This window comes from Microcebus murinus, chromosome 11 (assembly GCF_040939455.1).
Source record: "Microcebus murinus isolate Inina chromosome 11, M.murinus_Inina_mat1.0, whole genome shotgun sequence".
NCBI lineage: Eukaryota > Metazoa > Chordata > Mammalia > Primates > Cheirogaleidae > Microcebus > Microcebus murinus.
Genome location: NC_134114.1, coordinates 76,338,335 through 76,358,304, shown reverse-complemented (window position 1 = coordinate 76,358,304; position 19,970 = coordinate 76,338,335). Strand labels below are relative to the sequence as shown.

General features: G+C 35.6%; 1 protein-coding gene across 17 annotated transcripts in view; it reads right to left on the bottom strand.

Annotated features, from left to right (window-relative positions):
• PAM (peptidylglycine alpha-amidating monooxygenase) overlaps positions 1 to 19,970 on the bottom strand; it is a 269,177-nt gene that overhangs the window by 147,810 nt on the left and 101,397 nt on the right. For 15 of the 17 annotated variants that reach the window (XM_076008209.1, XM_076008207.1, XM_076008212.1 and 12 more), the window contains exons 2-3: positions 13,140 to 13,604; positions 12,058 to 12,178 (exon numbers count right to left, since the gene is read on the bottom strand). In XM_076008209.1, coding sequence (XP_075864324.1) covers positions 12,058 to 12,178; positions 13,140 to 13,231 — 213 coding nt within the window. In that variant the 5' untranslated portion in view covers positions 13,232 to 13,604. Of the gene's footprint in view, positions 1 to 12,057; positions 12,179 to 13,139; positions 13,609 to 19,970 lie in introns of those variants that run through there. The other 2 variants (XM_076008211.1, XM_076008213.1) reach the window with 1 other exon arrangement.

Below are 19,970 nucleotides of genomic sequence, written 5' to 3'. Positions count from 1 at the left end.
TTAAGGGTTTGTGCTGAAGAATGGTTGCTAATTTCTAAGTAGCTAAGTTTTCCATGACTTTTTTGGATCTATTTCCATTTATTGGAGTATTATGAGTGGATAAGAGTAAAAAAAGTCTAATTACTATAATCAACTAAAATTTTCCAATGTCCAGCTATATAACTTTTTATAAATGTTCTATATACATTAGAATTTATATTCTCTTTCCCAAATACAAGGTATAAGCTAAATTAAATTTACTATGTTAAATACAGTCATGCATCACAACAATGGGGATATGTTTCTGAGAAACACGTCATTAGGTGATTTTGTCCTTGCGTCAACATTACAGAGTGTACTTAAACAAAACTACATAGCAGTCTATTATACACCTAGGCTATATGGTCTAGCTTATTGCTCCTAGGCTACACACCTGTACAGTGTGTTATTGTACTGAATACCATAGGTAACTGTAACATAATGGTAAGTATTTGTGATCTAAACATATCTAAACACAGAAAAGGTACAGTAAAAAATACGGTACAAAGATAAAAAATGGTACACCTGTATAGGGCACTTACCATGAATGCAGCTGTTCTGAGTATGTGAGTGAATGGGGAGTGAATATGAAGGCCTAAGACATTACTATACACTACTGTAGACTTTCAAAACACTATACACTTAGACTACACTAAATTTATTTTTAAAATTTTCTTACTTCAATAATAAATTACTCTTAGCTTCCTGGAACGTTTCGCTTTATAAACATTTACATTTTTTTTTTAACTTTTTGTCCCCTCCCCCTTTTTTTTAATTTCAGCATATTATGAGGGTACAAATGTTAAAGTTACATATATTGCCCATGCCCCCCACCCACCTTGAGTCAGAGCTTCAAGCGTGACCATCCCCCAAACATTGCACATCTCACTCGTTATGTTTGTAAATAACATTTAGCTTAAAAAACAAACACATTGTCCAGCTATATAAAATATTTTTTCTTTATATACCTTTATTCTATAAACATCTATTTTAAATTTTTTTATTACTTTTTAAATTTTGTTAAAAATTAAGATGCAGACACTCACATTAGCCTAGGCCTACACAAGGTCAGGATCATCAATATGACTGTCTTCACCTCCACGTTGTGTCATACTGGAAGGTCTTCAGATGCAATAACACACATGGATCTCCTATAATAACAATACCTTCTTCTGGAATGACTCCCAAGGACCTGCCTGAGGCTGTTTCACCATTAACTATTTTTTATATAAGGAGAAGGAGTATACTGTAAAATAACAATAAAAACTATTGCATAGTAAATACATAAACCAGTAGCACAGTTATTATCATTATCAAGTACTACGTAGTGTACATAATTGTATGTGCTATACTTTTATATGACTGGCAGAGCAGTAGGTTTGCTAACACCAGCATTACTACCACAAGCACGTGAGTAGTGCAATGAGTCAGGATGTTACCACAGCTTTGACAGCACTGGGCAACAGGCATTTTTTCAGCTCCATTGTAATTTTATGGGACCACTGTCATATATGCAGTCCACTGTTGACCAAAACATCATTATAAGGCACATGACTGTATATTTAAAATTATTCTGCTGATTGACATATTCAAATGCTTTGTATACTTGCCTTTTAGGATCTATGCAACACACTAAATATCCCTCCATGATTTTATTTTAACCAACTTCATTTTGAATGTTAATTTTACATGTTTTACAATGATGGTTTTTGATGCCTGAGGTGCATGACTGTTCCATCTCTTAATTAATTGTTCCTTTAATAATTAGTGTATTCTTTTAAAGACAATGTTATAAAAGTCGAGGTTCTGATTACTTCATGTTTATAGTATTATTTCTAGAATGGTGCCTTTGTAGGGATTCTAAATTTTTGTTTTGCAATCTTTCTCCCAGCCTTTTAACTACATTCTTGAAATCCTACTGTCTCCAAAAAGATTTTCCTAATACAGTAAGAGATAAATGTAGGTCCTAATCTGCTTCTATAATATGCTCTAGACAATTATGACTGTAGTACTGACTAAAGTATTATTTTTAAATTACTCTTAATGCTCAAGTTGATCCTCTGTAATTCTTTATTACAAGTCTTCTAAGATATTTTCATCATACAGGGCCTTGCATTAGGTACTTGATAACATGTCTTAACTCATCCATTGTAATGTACTTTGGGGAAGAAATAATAATATTAATAACTAAATTAATTTACTGAGCATTAACTGGGCTTTACACATATTAATTCACTTAACCACAATCCTATCAGATAGGCACTATCATTATCCCCATTTTACAGATGGGAGAAAACTGAAGCACATTAAGGTTTAAGTATCTTGCCTAAGATCTTGAGGCCAGCAATAGTGGAATTAGAGTTCTGATTTGTTTTGTACCTATAATGATTGACAAAGATTATCTCCTTGACTAAACTCTAGCCAGGCTCTTCTAAGCCCTCTTCTCAACTAGGCCTCAACCTTGGCCTGCAAAGACCTGAACAGACACTAACATAGTTTTTAACAGCTCAATGCTATATCCCTAAGAGGACCCAAGCCCCCCTTAAAATTCTTGCTTGAGAAATTCAAGACTACCCAAAAAAATCTGTTTGTTCCAGCCAATACCTGAGAACAAGGCCTCTGTCTCCTAATCTCTATGGTGGGACAGAATCATCATTTTGACAATTTCCAGCTGGCCTAGTAATCACATTGACACCAACCCTTTGTAATTTTTTACTTTCCTGGTTCTGATGAATCCCCACTTACTCTCCTTCATATTGCCTAAATGTCCCTTTAAAATGTCCAGCTATTTCTGCACAGATTGAAGTTACGTTCAGCTCATGCTAACCTCTTTTCCCTATTGCAGCTGTTACTGCTGATTAAAACCTGTCTTTAAGCACTAATGTCCATCTTTGTTTACCTTTGACACAACTTCTAACACAGAAAAGAGGAGTGACAGACACAGAAATGGGAAAAGATGGCAGGAAAAATGAGGGGCTTTGGAGGTCACTATAAAGTCTTGGGCTTTAAACATGAGAAGTGCAGAAAACTCTTGAAAGATATTAGTAGAAGGGTAATGTGCTCCAACTTCTGCTTTAATAGGATCTCTGTGACTGTTGTATAGAGCGCAGATGCTAAGGGTGCATGGGTACAAGGTAGGTGAGTTAGGAGGGCTATTGTAACGATCCAGGAAAGAGAGGATGATGCTTGGTCCACAGTGGAAAAGATGGTGGTGGTGAGAAGAGGCTGGATTTTGAATATATTTGGAAGGTAGAACCAACAGGATTTGCTGGAATATTGTTTATGGGCTGAGAGAGAAAGAGGCATCAGCAAAGACTCCAGTGTATTTGGCCTAGAGGAACTCTAACATAGCAATTGCCATTTACTGAGATGGAGAAGTCTGAAATACAATATTCTCAATAAGAGAACTCTTGTTTATAATCATTTACTCATGAAAACTGAATAGGTAACTAAGGAACAAAGATCAAAGCATTGTTAACCTTGCATTGGTATTTTTATTCTTTATGTTCTTTAAGTCAGACAATACAGTTCATGAGGTGCCAAAGGTTAAATCCATTTATTAGCCTGAATGGTATATACAATTGTTTTGATTTGGGATTGGGAAACTACAGCCCGTGGGCTGGCTGCCTATTTTAGTAAATAGTGTTTTTTTTTTTGTTTTTTTTTTACTGAAACACAGCCAAGCCATTCATTTAAATATTATCTATAACTGTTTTCTAACAATTGAAACAGAAACCCTATGGCTTACAAGTTGAAAATATTTACTATCTGACACTAAGAAATAATTTGCTAATTTCTGGTTACTTAATAATTTGCTAAGAATTAGACAGGAATAATGAAAAATTGTGTTAAAATAACTAAAATAGGTTGATTGCAAAGTAATAGCCAAGTGATTGGGAATATCTTACCAGGATTCAGATTAGTAGTATTTCTTTCCGCACAGGTATGAGAAGATATAAGAAAAAGTTATTCAAGAATTTAGGATGGAGGTAGTAGCCTATATTTTGTTCAATAAAGAACAGTTTATATTTTTATAATACATGCATAATAAAAATATATACCTGTGTACATGTATATACACACACCTGTACACATAGAAATATATATAGTAACATTCTCTGAGAGACACATAGATTATTAACAAATTGGCAGCAGAGAATTATGAAATGAACACAGGTTTCAGATTCAAGTAAATATGTATTTAAATCACTGTTCTTCTATTTACTGGCTACTTGGCTATGGGCAGGTTACTTAATGTCCTTAAGTCTCAATTTTGTATATAAAAATGGGATTAATCATACCTTGAACACAGAGTTTTTATGAGAATTAATGAGAAAATGTATATAAAGTGCCCAATATAGTTGTGTTACATAATGAGCATTCAATAAATATGCTTTCTCTTTTAAAAATTTACTAGAAAAAAAAGCACAAAAAGGACTCCAAATCTTATTGAGAAAATAGGTAATCATAATGGAGTCTTCTACTGCAGCTACTTTTCTAATATTCTCTCAAACATCATGTTAATTCAAAATACCAAAAATTAATTGAAAATAAAGTCTTTTGTTTTTCATTTTTGATAAAGAAAAAATGGCCAATGTAAATGTATATAATGTAAATGCAGTTCTGAACCCAGATATTTGGTATGTTTATATTATTCTTGTGGAGAAAAACATTGTTAATAATTCAATCATATCTTCTTTAAATGGACATTGAATAGGTTTTGGTAAAAATAAAGAGGAAGCATCATAATTTAAACTTAAATAATTGGCAATGAACTATTTGTGACTTTAATTTGTTGTTTACAAGAGTCATTTAACATTTCTGTAATCCATTGACTTCACATAATTGAGGCTTGATGATGAAGCAAAAGGGTGAATATGCAAATAAACATAATTCCAGAATCTGGCATGTATTATCTTAAACAACACCAATCCTCCACCTTCAGAAGAGAAAGGAGAAAAACCAATTTAATGTGTGGTAGCTAAGAAAAGAAACAAGAGCTTAGTGGACATCTTTTCTAACAATCACTGAACCTTCTTTGCTGTCAGCTTCTCCAATGGTAAAATGGAGATAATATTCCTGTCTCAGTTTTGGGGGGAAGATAGAGCATTTTAAATTTTTTGTTGTTCTTTTCCCTAATCTTGGAATTTTATACATATTGCCTAAGTCCTTCTAAATAAAAAGTAAATGCTAGTTCAGAATTAGGATATTTCTCAATTTTCCTGCTTCAATTGCAAGATCACCATCCTTTTTTTATTTTTTTGTGAAAGGAGAAAAAAGAATGGAGGAAAAGAAACACTAAGAGCCATGACTCACGTTTATTTTAAGACAATGATTTAATGCAATCAATCTTCACTCACATTCTGTTTTTTCTAGAGGCTGTACACTGGAGCCACTGTACACTTCTGACTTTTATCCTCACAGCAGACATCACTCGTGTATTACCGCACAATTTCACGACAAGCCCAAATGTGGCCTCACGATCCTTCACATTTTCCTGGCAGCTCCTCCCAATTGAATGAATTTGGTTCAAAAAGCAACCCTCATTTGCCATGTCTGTTCTAGTGTACAGATTTGATCAGATGATGGGGTGGGGGACAGTGTTGGGCAGGTCAAAGGACCAGAGAAGGCAGGATGAAAAGTGTCTGCTGACCACACAAAGGTGGTCAAGGAAATCCATAGGATTCCTGGAGTTGGGTGGGGACCTTCTTTAAGAATTTCCCAGCAATTGCACAGCTGTTTTGAAGAGCATGGATCTATTCTTCCCAAGTAGGTAAAACAGACAACCTACTGGCTGGTGACCAAAGACTGCTGATGCCCATGGATTAATTTTCTTCACTTGTGCAGTGCAACTTAAACTAAAAGTCAAGCTATCCCATGAGGTGACACAGAGAAATGGGAGTATGGGGTGTCTCCCTTCCTTTTATTCTCAGACCCAAAAGAAAACTTGAAATTTTAATTTCAAAAGAATACACATATTATTATATATCGATAGCTACAGGGAAGGGGATAAGGAAATCACATCCCCTGAAGTACAAAAACTATTCCAGTAAAGCGACATTTTTCTGGGGTCCTTGCTAATTTCGCCCTGAGATTTTAGAACTGACTGGGGATAAGTATGTCTTTTTTTCATAATGATGGGATTTAAAAATATATAGATTTATCATTATAATAGCCTCAAAAGTAGCCAAAAGCCACACTTCTATACAACTAAATAGCTTTACCTAAAGCAGGCTAATTTAAGCAGCATTCTGAATTAAAGAAAAACAATTCTGCGTTTAACTTGTTTATTACCTCGGCTAAAACAGATGTTCTGATAATTGTTACTTATAAACAATGTTATGATTATGGCTTGATATTTTAAAATTGATTCCTTAAAGGGGTGCAGAAAGAAAAGCCCAAGAAACCTGGGTTCTTATTATAGATTACGTATGCATTGTAGAGGTAAGGGGAATCTCTTCCTTCTTCTGTTAGAAATGAAGAAGTTAAAGTATATTAGTTTTCTAATGATTGCTCATTTGAGAAAAAGGCAAAGAGAAACACAGTGGAAGCTTCTCTTTATTTTTTTATTTTTTTTAGAGGTAGGATCTTGCTCTGCCACCCAGGCTGGATTGCAGCCTCCCACCTTGGCTTCCCAAAGCACTGGGCTTACTGGTGTGAGCTACCATGCCCAGGCAGTAGGAAGCTTGAGAAAATTTCATAGGAGTATTTTGTTCATTCTGGTTTTATTCCAATAACTATATTTTTTCATCATTATTTTAAAATAAGTAATAACATAAGATTCTAATTTCAGGTTTTTCAACCTCTTATTCTGGGGTATCTGATGTAATCTTTAAACTCAAAATTATTTTGCTCCCTGGTGACAGATATTTACTACACTCAGATACACAGGAAAAGGCTGCTTTCTGATTTCAAAGCACGATCTGTGACTCTTCAAAAGACAAATACTGAATGAGACAAGAATGTGCTAGAGATTCAGAAAGGCAAAAGCGTATTCCTCCATAGTTCTCAAACCACTCCCAAAATGAGAGAGGAAAATGACTACACTAATGACAGCCTAACACATCCTAATTTAAAGAAATTCAATGAATGTAGGTTTCAAGATATTAGGTTCAAAGAAAATAATTTTGTGAAATGATATCTTTTTACAAATTAGTTTCCATTTGTAATGCAGAGGACCTAAGTTGAACAAATAGCAAATAAATAAAATGCCATATAAACCTAAGATTTGAAAGAACATACATTAGATAAAAGTGTCTGTTCTTCCTAGAGGCTGGCCACTGAAGCCACCACTTCTGACTTTGTACAAAGTCCTCCAAAAAGCAGACACTGAAGAAATTAAGCTTTATTTCAAACGTGTGTGTGTGTATGTGTGTATGAATAAGGCTTCATATTGATGAAACTTCTTTTCATATCTTCTCTTCCAAGCAGTATAAAAGATCTATAAGAACTTTGAGAAAAACATATCCATTCTCAGTATTCCTTTATAGATTACATATGCATTGTAGAGGTAAAGGGAATCTCTTCCTTCTTCTGTTAGAAATGAAGAAGTTAAAGTATATTAGTTATTAGTAAACATTTTCTAATGATTGCTCATTTGAGAAAAAGACAAAGAGAATCACAGTGGAAGCTTCTCTTTATTTTTTATTTTTTTTTAGAGGTAGGATTTTGCTCTGCCACCCAGGCTGGATTGCAGCCTCCCACCTTGGCTTTCCAAAGCACTGGGCTTACTGGTGTGAGCCACCATGCCCAGGCAGTAGGAAGCTTTTGAGAAAACTGCCCTTATCACAGGGCCATTTCTAATGAAAAGAACAATTTAAGAATAAGCATACTGAAAGATTTACTTCCTCACTTACTTTATCCAGGTTTCTCTTGCCTAGGTTTGTCCTTTCTATCTTTCTTCATTTGGCTACCTTTCCTCTCTTTCAAAATTATTGCAATGTCTTACCTTCCCCATGAAGTTATTACTGAAAGCACAAAGGTAACCAATTTCTTTCTCATCTTAAGGTTCCCTCGCATTTGTCTCAACACACACATAATAATAGTAATAATAATAGTGCACATTTTCTGAGAACTTACCATGTCTGGGGCAATTGAATGTTACTTCACTCAGTCCACAGAACACTCCTGGGGTGGAAAACTATTACTCTTTCTACAGATGAAGGAACAGGACTAGCTGGTTAAGAAATATACCTGAGTTGACAGTCCAAGGGTGGGGACAAGAATGCTGCCACCCTGGCCCCAAAGCCTATGTTCTATACCACTGGATTTAAGTTTGATTTAGATAGTAAAACTTTCTGTAAAATCACTGTAATTATACTTTTATTTACTTTGTTTTAAAATCAAAGACAATGGAGCAGTTAAAATGTCCAATAGATGATACCACCTTACTGTGACCATAAACTGGCAGTTTATCAAATTGTTTTGTATGTTGATATGAGAGTTTGTAAGAGCAAAGTCCACAGGGTCCTGGGTGAGAAAGGGAATAAAAAAAAAAAAGAAAAAGTGCTAAAAGAGAAACCTCAAGAAATTACCACTTTGTCGCTCTGCTAGGTTTGAAGCCAGTGACATTGGACACCAGATCTTTTAGCTCTTTGCTAAAAAGCTATTTAAAAGCTGTCTACTCTTCTCTCTAATCTTCTGAAAGACTGAAAAAACACTGATTAACAGTAAATGTATAAGAAAGGATAAAAATTATTTTCAAATTTTTTAAGTCAGGGAAGAGAAAGAGTGAACTCACTTTGATTATAAAATTGATATGGAAACAGTTAATAAACTACTTTTTCTGGACTCAACCTGATCTAGTTTAATAGGAATGATTTTTAACTGCCACTCTGAAGGCCTATAGTATAGTATGCAGAATGGACTGCAACTCAGAAGCCTGACATAACTGGATAACCTTTGATAAGACACTAATCTACTTGTATTCCACCTGTAAAATTAGTTAGCTATATTATCTATATTGTCTAAGGTTCTCTCCACTTCTATTCTATGTCTGCTAGTTTCTCTATTCAAGACACTCTCATTGTTTGTGACCTAAAAATCTCAACTTTCCCAAGGAAAGGATTTACATTGGATTTATTGATGTAGCTTTCACTATTATCAAAACTTAAGACATACTTTACAAAAAAAAATCTGTTGAACAAATATACTTCTTTCACCTATGGTCTACCTCAATTATCAACTCAAGTTCTTGCTCCTCTGTTCCTTCTTTCTTTAAATATTGCTGCCCTCCTTGAGCCTCTGCCATTTAATGCCTTAATGTCCTTCCTTGTTTTTACATTTTCCTTACTCCTCTTTTTCCTATGATTTTTTATTTATTTTTTTTTAAAGGGAGTCCCCGGTCTGTTCCATCCAAACACTGTTGAAGCAAGAGACAGACCCATGGGACTGCCAAATGTGCTGCTTTCTTATATGATTTTTTAAATGTTCTGTCTTCACATTCTAGCTATTTCTGAATTTTTTCCCTTTATTTTTGTTCTTGATCATTCTATTTTCTTGGACTTTTTTTGATTAACTCTTATTTTCCTTTACCTTTTCTTTCTTCCCTGTAACATATTTTAATTTTTCTCTCTTTCCTTTTTGTCTCCTTTCCTGTTAAGGGCCTGTGTTAACTCTACTTTTATCTGCATATTAAGAAAAGCATACTTTCTTCACCAAAAGTACTCATGGTATCACAGCTCTGGGTCTTCCTCACCAAGAACATCAAGTTCAGGAGGAAAGAGGTTCCAGGGATTCTGTATCTGCCTCTTCCTGGGTATATTCAATAGAGAGTCTATCATTTCTCATAAAAGTTTATGAGGTATATGACCTTTATGTCAATGTCAGCTGGGCCAATTTAAGTACTCATGGCATGTAGTCAATAGAGAGTGAAAGAAAAAACTGGAAGAAATATTCAACAGCTAGTTCTGAGCTGATCAAGTAGAGTAACTGAATCATTTACCCAGTCAGGTAGTTTCTGTTGAAAGGAAGACAAAACCCAGTTCAATGTGGTTAAAACAAGAAAGGCTAACATAACTGAAAACTCCGTAAGTAGTGATGTCACTAAGAATCTACATTCTTTCAATTTGTTTGCACTGCTTTCTATGGCATTAGTTTTATTCTAGGCATGGCTCCCTCATGAACACAGCAGACCCTATCGCTATAAGCCTATTGCTTACATGCAACAGAACAATGCATTCCAGCAAAAGTCCTAAGATTTGACTGGTCTGGGTCACATACTTTCTTGTGTGAAAGTGGTAAGAGAGGCAAAATGCAGTCATTCACTAGTTGCAGTCCACATGCTCCACCTCTGGAGCTTGGGTAGACAGTTCCTGGGAACCATATGGTCTCAGAGAAGGAGCAAGGAGGCAACCAGCTTCTTGCAGGAAAGCTGCCCACCAAATGTCCACTGCACGAGGCAAAGGTGAATACAGATAGCGCAAAATAAAAAGGGGTAATTTAAACAGTGCATGTTCTTTTTCCATAGTTATATGACTATAAAAATTAATTAACATTCTATTTTATGAAGATGGGGCTTCTCCACATCCTTTTATAATCAATTCCTCTAGGAACTCTTTCTGAGATTACTGACCCCAATACAGTTGCCCATTATTATCATTGTTAAATAATTTAAATGTCATCACTCTTAAATAATGAGAAGGAAAAAACAACAATAGTAACAAACTACAATGACTGCTTGATAAAATAATGATATTCTTGTGGGGAAAAGAGTGCTTAAAAACCAATTTGTGGATATTTTAAAAGAAAATAAACTCAGTTTAAGCAATATAGAAAATCACTTTTAAAAGTAAGAGACAAGAGCAGGAACATTTCACAAGTGAGCAACTGTTGTTCTTTCCTTCTCTCAATCTCATTACACCTCTTTTGGCTAACTACTAAATAAAGACCTTATGAAATTAAAGGCCAGGACAGTGACAATGGAATGCACAAAGAAGCTACGTGCATGGTCATTTGGGGATGGGAAGGGGGTGAGAGTCATTTTTGCAGTGGTGAAGTGGTTATTTAAAGATAATTAGATCACACGCAGGTCTTCAAATAAATGAATGTCATTTCTTAGTCCCTGAAAAAAAAGGTCCATGTGTATTTTCTAGAGTTTCTGGATGTCGATTTCAAAAGTAATTATTCCCAATAAGTAGAATAGAATACTTTTATTTTCCCAGGACTAAATAAAATAAAAAAAAAAAAAAACTAGAATGTTATCTGCAACAATGAGTCATCAGCCACTGCAGCTCTACAACACCCAAGTCTTTCCCTGTCTCTGCAGCCCTTCAAAAGGAGAGGACTATCTTTTAATGACACACATAAATCCCTGCACTGCCTGGCTGCAAAGCATAATTAATTCTGGCCTTTTTATGCTTAATGAAACACCTTGCACACATTGACAGCAGTAGGTTTGAGCTTTTTGTGTGTCCCTAAAATAGCAAAGCCCTAGCAACAACCTAGTTCTACTCAAAATGCTCTGTAAGTCATATTTTTGTGGGCTCTGCCATTATTTCTTCAAAATATATCTCTCATAACAAGTCAGTCAGGCTAAAGAAAACTCCCAATTAGCCACCTGTATGAACGGTTTTCTTAACTTTTGAAAATGTGGAATTTTTATTTTTCAAATTCTTGGCAGTAACACATTTTTATTTTTCAACTTGTGGCTGCGATAGAAGGGAGGGTAGTTAAACAAAGTAATCTCTTAGAGGCAGCTGCTCAATATCATTTCCCTTTATTAGAATAATTTTTCATATTTTAATGCATACTTACGTGTTGTATTACAGAGGCTACGACTCCATAGAGAATCTCAAAACGTACATTTTCAAGGTCCATTTCAAACCACAACTAACAATATAGGTAAAATTTTTTAAATGAAATTTAACTGAAAGATTTACTCCTCTTTAAAATAGTCAATTATTCTAACCCTATCTGAAGAGTCTTGAAAGCAAATGCCTACTTGTAAAGAAGTTACCACAGCTATAAATACAGGGTTTTTGTTTTAATTATGGATTATAAATAGAACAAGTGAATAATAAAATATAGAATGCCTCTCACCTGTTTAGGTGTAACCCCAGGCATGCGAATATCCAATGCAAAATCTGATGAATCAATAGGAATAACTGGTCTGGTGGTACCAAGACAGTCATTGGAAAATGATCTGGTACTTTCTTTAAACCTTAAAAAAGGAAGACAATTTCAATATTCTTGAACATAATAGAATCAACTCAACATGTGAAGGGGAAAAAAAGGAATTTTATGACCTTAAGTTAAAAATTATTGATTGAGACCCAATGAAAACTCTAAGATGTGATGACTATATATTGCTTTCAAACATTCTTAGAATGACATTTTATAGTCCAAGAACAATATATACCCAATTTGTAAACAAAACATAACCAACACAACCAAGCAGGCTCCATTTAAAACTAGATTCAATAAAAACTTATCAAAATATATATTTGTTCCTAGTTAATGAAGATACAGTATTAACACATTAGAAATTATCACAGGTATGCCAATTTTCTAATGGCAGAGATATTAACCACAGCCCAGTAAAAATTTCTGTTTAACTATATTGAGTGGCCAGTATAACTAGCCAGAAACAACCAACCACAATCTTGCTAGGAGGCAGAGTTGTATAAGGAGGAAATAAAAAACTGAGATGTGAATTACAAATGTACAAGTGCATAAATATTTAATATGGTAATTATGAGGCGTGTGTACACAACTTGGTGATTCCTTGTGAGCTATTGCAGTCCATGATCTGCTTCTCCTCACCACTGATGTATCTTGCTATTTTGTTCTTTGAGCTGTTATAAACAAGAAGACATTCAAGTCTAAGCGACTACTTCTCAGTTTCTAAAATATCTCCCCAACAGGGAGTGATTAGTATTGGAAATCACAACTTCTAATTGGAGTTTTGAAAGCCCCGGGCAGCTTAGCTACAATACAGTGGGCTTTTTCTTTTTTTTTCTGCAAGGGGGACTTTTACAAGAAGTTACTGTGCTAAAAATTCCGAGTCGTCTCAGCAAAGAGAAGCAACCCCGTATGTCTTGCCAACAACAAACACTTCGGTTCTTAAGTGATTCCATTTCTAAACGGCATGCACAGAAACCACCTCAACGACAGACACCCACCTCTTAAAGACAGAAAGTGGGCTTCTGAAAGCCAAGCAGCTGCTCTGACACACCAGGAGGAGAAGTAGCAGGCTGCGAGCGCGGCCAGCCATGTCCACGCCGCTCCGGCCCCGCCGGGAGAGGACCGGGCAGCGCTGCGCGGGGCTGGGGCCGGCGGTCGGGCAGCGGCGCCGCCAGCGGCCGCTACTTCATGGCCCGGGCGCGGCGGGCGTCCCGCGGCGGCCACACACCATCCGCCCGCGAGAGCGGCGAGCTGGACGCGGCGAGGTGTCTCGGTCACGAGCCGCAGGCAGAAACCCGTGGGAAGGCGGTACTTTTGTCCGGTCCGCAGGCGGAAGCTTTCCTCCCTCCAGAGCTGCTAGTTGGCGCTGCTGCCGGGGCTAGACGTGCGGGCTGCTTATCACTCGGGAATGACAGCGACTGTGAGGGATATCGCACAAACCCGCGTCAGTCATCGTTCAGGACCTGCAAAAAATAGAAGCAGATAATGGATGACTAACACATTACAGCATTTGTCCTCAGCAAATCCCAGTTGAGGTTCTTTAATACATGAGTAGTTTCACAAGCTTGCGCCCAAGCCTGAGGAAAACGCTGGTCTGTTGCTCTCCCTCCCCCACGACCAGCCCCCCAAGATTTCACAAACCCCCATAGCACAACCCCTGTTCTGCCTCTTGCTTGCTCTTCCTCCCTCATATCCATTCCCGTTTTCTTTTCTTACTTCTTCCCTCCTCTTTGTCCCTCACATGCACCACACTCTTGTGATTTCTTCTCCTTACTTCCTTTATCACTCCCTTCTCTCACCAAAAATGCACTTAATACCTTTGCCAAATGTAAACAAAGTTATTCACACAAATGACAGGCTAAGGCACAAGCAAAAAAAAAAAACAAAAAAACCCCACTATGACAGCCTAAGGCAAAGCACTTGGATACTACAGTAATCAGTATTAGAAAAAGACTTTGAGAACAAAGGCATGTTTATATATATGCATCACAGAGCTACAGATCTAAGAGAGAAAATACCCCCTGCCAAGAACTCCCAAGGGTCAACACAGAAGTAATTGCTGAAGTTCTCAGAATTATTTTAAAACAAACCAAAACTCTACAGCTAATATGATATATATATATATATATATAGTAAATGCCCATTTAAAAATCCTGCATCTACTATACAAAATAATTTATTACTTATAAGGCATACCTCCCAAAAGATATTCTTCCTCAAATAAAGTGTGAGGATTTAGAAGACAATTAGAAACAGTAGGGAGAACCTTAGCTGGCTCCAAAATGAATTTTATCTACAAAGACTATGCTCAAGATCTTCACATTAACATAAATGAGAGGCCACACAGAACTAGTATCTCAACAGTTTATGAAGAGGAACCAACTAGGCTAAATTTTAAACAAAAATGTTTTGACCTTACTGTTGTTAACATATTTCAGACTATGTACAAGTCTGCAAATTTTAGTCAAAAGGCATTAATTAAAACTGTATCATTCACAATATAAAAATACTGTACCTCCAAAGAAAAAGATTTTCTTAAAGTTTTATTTTAATCAGTAACTATAAACATGGTTTGGAGAATCTTGAATAAATTCAATGGCTAGATACATAACAGTAACAAACAAAAATCATTAAGAACATATACAAGTACTTCACAATAATACATTCACCTCTAAATTATACTCTGGAAAACACAAGACAGTGAAGGTAATATAAAGAAAAAAAAAATCCAGAACCAAAACAAACTTACAAACAAAAAAGCACTAACTAACCTTAGATTAAATGAGATTTTTCATGGTCAGAACTTTCTAGATAGAAGACATACATACATACATCAAATATAAATAAAACATGACTTAATATCCAACAAATTCAAGAATGCTTGCGGCTCACCAGCACTGAAGGACCACAGTTAATTTACATAAGCAATGGCATTTTAAAAAGACTGATAATATTTGTTTGAACTTTTTCTTTGGCTTGCTGTTTGAGCTTTTCCGCAATAAAAACCTTCAGTGGTGCCCTTACCCTGTGGGTAAAGGAAAGAACTCCTTATGGAGGAAGAGAAACAATTGGCCTGAAGGCTATGCTATTGCCTTTGCTAAGCAACAAAGTACAGTCCTGTCAAATGACAATACTTAACATTCCCAGAAGTTTTCTTTTTTATAAAAAAAAAATATATGTGAAGAGAGATTATATTTTAATATTTCATTCAGAACAGGATTCAAGGACAGTTGTTCTTCCAGTTGGCAAAGAGATTTGGTGTTATACAAACACTTGAAAACAAATTTAGTATTAAAATTCTCTAACACGAACACACCCTTAAGTACTAGTCTTTGAAAAAAAATTCCACTTATCTCTTTGATTTTATTACCTTTTGATGTCCCTAAACCACTCACTTAAAGAAAAGAGAACTAAAGTTATGAGTAGAAGCAAAGTTGATATTTGTAACCATGAGCAGAACAAAAGGTCTCATAGAAATGAAAGCTAATTATACCTCTTGTTTCTGGATGTCTTATATGCTAAAGACAAAATACAAATTATCATATTAAAAAAATGTCTAAACATTTGTTATTTTAGAATTCCTGATACTGTGGAATATATAATATTCAAGGCTACTTTTATTAGTCATCTTATTGAATATTTTAAAAATTCAAGCTATATTTCCCTGAGAGAATTCCTACACTCATCCAAAAAAAAAAAAGAAAAATGACTTAATTTCATAATCTGTACAAAATACTATAATACATACTGGATTTCTATAAAATGAATACAACTAAAAGAGAACATAGTCTATTAGGGGGAGATGAGAACTTCAGAGTAACATAAGGTCATGTTTAGAATGTAGTCTTCCTGTAAGAGCCCTGTAAGAGGGACTCAGGGAATTTTGAGGAAGGGGAGAAACTTCAAGAAGAGAGTAAGGAAAAAGAGAGGGTAAAAGCAGGCTTCAGTGGAAGGGGTGGCTATGGAGCAAGATGTTGGAGGATGGTTAGAGTTTCTACTATTGGAGGTGGGCAATGAGCATTCCAGGTATAGGGAATGGCAGGGGCAAAGGAGGGGGTGGGGGACAGTATCTGTATTTGAAAAACAAGTAATAAAAGTTCTTTCTGCTAGACTCAAGCTGCAGATCCAGACTGAACTATTTTTATTTGTAATACAAAACAAATATTCTGTTTACATATCCATAAATCCTTCAGATAAGAATGATTTATAGCTTATACCAGTACAGATATTAATTCTAGTAGGAGTATTATTGGGTAGTAAGTACAGCCTAGTCCAGACGGCCATAAAATTAATTTGAGTCTTATGAATAGGCAGCTCATTCCCTCTAATTTTCATATAAAAAACAAAAAGCTGAAATTTGTAATTGGCAAAAAAATCAAATAAGTATAAATATCCATTTTGGTCATTCTTTCATTGATTCATTTATTCAATGAAAGACTCAGTATGGCATAGTAGTTACTTGTAAACTAAAAGACAACTGCCTAACTCCTGGCTCCACCATTCACTAACTGTATGAAACTGGGCAAGTTCCTAACCTCTCTCTGCCTCAGTTTCTTCATTTGCAAAGTGGAAATAATCATACAACTGTTAATCATAGGACTGTTAATAATCATAGGACTGTTCCCAGGAAAAATTCAATTAATATCCTTAGAACAGTGCCAGGCACATAATAAATGTTCATTATTATTATTGCTGCCACAAATATGTATTGAGTGCGTGGGACTTATCTGAATGCTGGGGATGTTGATAATCAAGATAGATTAAAGTTCCCACTCTTATAGAAATTACTTTCTCCTGGATAAAAACAAATAAAAATAACTACCAAATTATAAATTTCATTTTGTTTTAAGAAGAATTTATGCAGCTTCCCTGAATGACTTATGATTAAACTGATTAAAGGATGCATAGCCATTCACATAGCAATTTGACTTCTGGGGATTTTTTTCTTGGGCAAAGACTGAATAAAGCACAAATATGTTTATAAGGATATTTAGTAGTGTTGTTCATAATAACAAAGAACTGGATGTTTCTAATAGCAAAGAACTGGAAGCAATTTAAATACCCATCAAAAGGAGATTGGTAAAAACAATATAAATTTTTTTATACTTACAAAAACTGGAATTCTATGCATCACTTTTAAAAAGGACAATATGGCCAAAGGCATATTCTACGATGTATTATGTTTTTCTTTTTCATAACTAAAAAAATTTAAATAATCTTAAACTTACAGAAATGTTGCAAGTACTGTACAAATAACTTTTTTTGCAATAAACATTTGTAAGTTACTAACCTGATGTTTCATCACCCCGAAGACGTTAGTGTGATTTCTTAAAAACAAGTATATTCTACTGCACAACCTCAATAAAATCATCAAAATAAAATGTTCATATTGACACATCACTATCATCTAATCCTCAGGCTTCAAACTTTGCCAATTGTCCCAACAATGTCCTTTAACATTGACAAAAAGTCAGTTCAGAATCAGGCATCCCAAAGAAAGTTTTCAGGTCTCTAATCTCCTTCACTTCTGGACAGTTTCTCAGTCTATCCTTAACTTTTATGTCTTGACTCCACAGACCAGTTATTTTGTGGAATGCTTCGCAATTACTATTTTATTTTATGTTTCATTAGGACCAGATTCAGGTTAAGCATCTTTGGCAGGAATATCATGGAAGTGATGCCATCTATGTTCTTCTCACTACGTCTATATTAGTTGTTCACTGCTGCATATCAAATTACCCCCAAACTGGGTAGTTGAAAACAATAAAGCATTATCTCACATAGTCTATCAGGAAAAGCTTAGCTGGATGGTGCTCTCCAGAGGTTACAGTCAAGATGTTGGCCAGGACGGCAGCTATCTGAAGGCTTGACTAGAGCTAAAAGATCTGCTTGCAAGGTGGTGCACTAACATGGCTAGCAAGTTAGTGTTGGCTGTGGGCAAGAACATGTCCTCACCACGTGGCCGTCTCTCTAGGGCTGCTTGAGTGTCCTTACATCATGGCAACTGGCTCCCCCCAGAGTGAGCAATGTCTTTCACATACCATCATTTCTCTAACACTCTGTTGGCGACACAGGTCAGACAAGGGCATGAATACTAGGAGGGGAAGATCACCTTCTTAGAAGCTGGCTGACACAAAATTTTATTAGGATTTTGACAATTTTGACTTGTCTCGTTACTGATGATATTAACTTTGATCATTGTATCAAGGAGGCGTCTGCCTGGTTTTCCACTATACAGTTATTATTTTTCCCTCTGTAATTCATATATTTTGGTGGAGAGGTTACTTTTACCTTTATAATGATTCCATTTCTCATCAAACTTTCAATTTATTCATCTATTTATTATGTCATAATGAACGCATGGTTTCTTATTTTATTCAATGGGTTTTAATCTGTTATACTAGCTTTATTTATTACTTCCTTTGATGTCACATCAATTAGCTAGCTTCAGGCTAGCTTTTATGTCACCATCTTTTGAGTACATCCTTGCTTTTTTTTCCCCCCCTCTCCCATCTGGACTCAAAACCCCACACCAGGCTTTCTCTTTGTGCTCTTCATCCATCCCACTTGGCCTTTGTGAACACCCTACACTGGGCTGCCCACACATGGATGCCCTTCCCATCCTGCCTGGGCTCTAACACCCATGCCTGGTCACCAACCCCATCACACACTGATGCCTGACTACCCAATCTGGGCTCCATTACCACATGCCAGCCCACCCTTCCTGAATGTCTACCCTGCTGTGCCCCACATAATGGCTTTAGAACTGAATTGTTCAGGAAGAGAAAAGAAAGACATTAATATTTAAAAAGTAAATTGTAGAACATTATGCACATGTGCAGTCTTGTGTTGCATAACAATGGATATACACCTTGAGAAATGCATCATTAGGTGATCGTGTCCTTGTGCAAACATCATAAAGTGTACTTATATAAACCTAGATGGTACAGCCTCCTACACCTCTAGGCTATATGGTAGCCTATTGCTGCTCCTAGGCTACAACCCTGTATAGCATGTTACTATACTGAATACTGTAGGCAATTGTAACACAATGGTAAGTACTTGTGATGTAAACACAGAAACATACAGTAAAAATATGGTATATAAAATAAAAAAATGGTATACCTATATAGAGCATGTACCATGAACTTACAGGACTAGAAGTTGCTCTGAGTGAGTCAGTGAGTGAGTGGTGAGTGAATATGAAGGTCTAGGACATTACTGTACACCACTATAGTCTTTATAAACACTGTACACTTAGGCTAAACTAAATTTATTTAAAAATTTTTCTTTCTTCAATAATAAATTAACTTTATTGATACTTTTTACTTTACGAACTTTTCAATTTTTTTTAACTTTGATTCTTTCGTAATAGCACTTAGCTTAAAAAACAAATGCATTGCACGGCTGTATAAAAACATTTTCTTTCTCCATATTTTTATTCTATAAGTTTTCTTCATATTTACATTCTTTTTGTTTTATGTTTTAAACTTTTTTTGTTAAAAACTAAGACAAAGACACACACATTAAGGGTCAGGATCATCAATATGACTGTGTTCCACCTCCACATCTTGTCCTACTGAAAGGTCTTTAGGGGCAGTAACACACATGGAGCTGTCATTTCCTATGATAGCAATGCCTTCTTCTGGAATACGTCTGAAATTACCAGCCTGAGGCTGTTTTATTATAGTATAAGGAATATGGTCTTTAAAAAGGATAAAAAGTATAGTAAATATATAAACTGGTAACATATTATCAAGTACTAGGTACTGTACATAATTGTATGTGCTATACTTTTATATGACTGGCAGATCAGTAGGTTTGTTTAC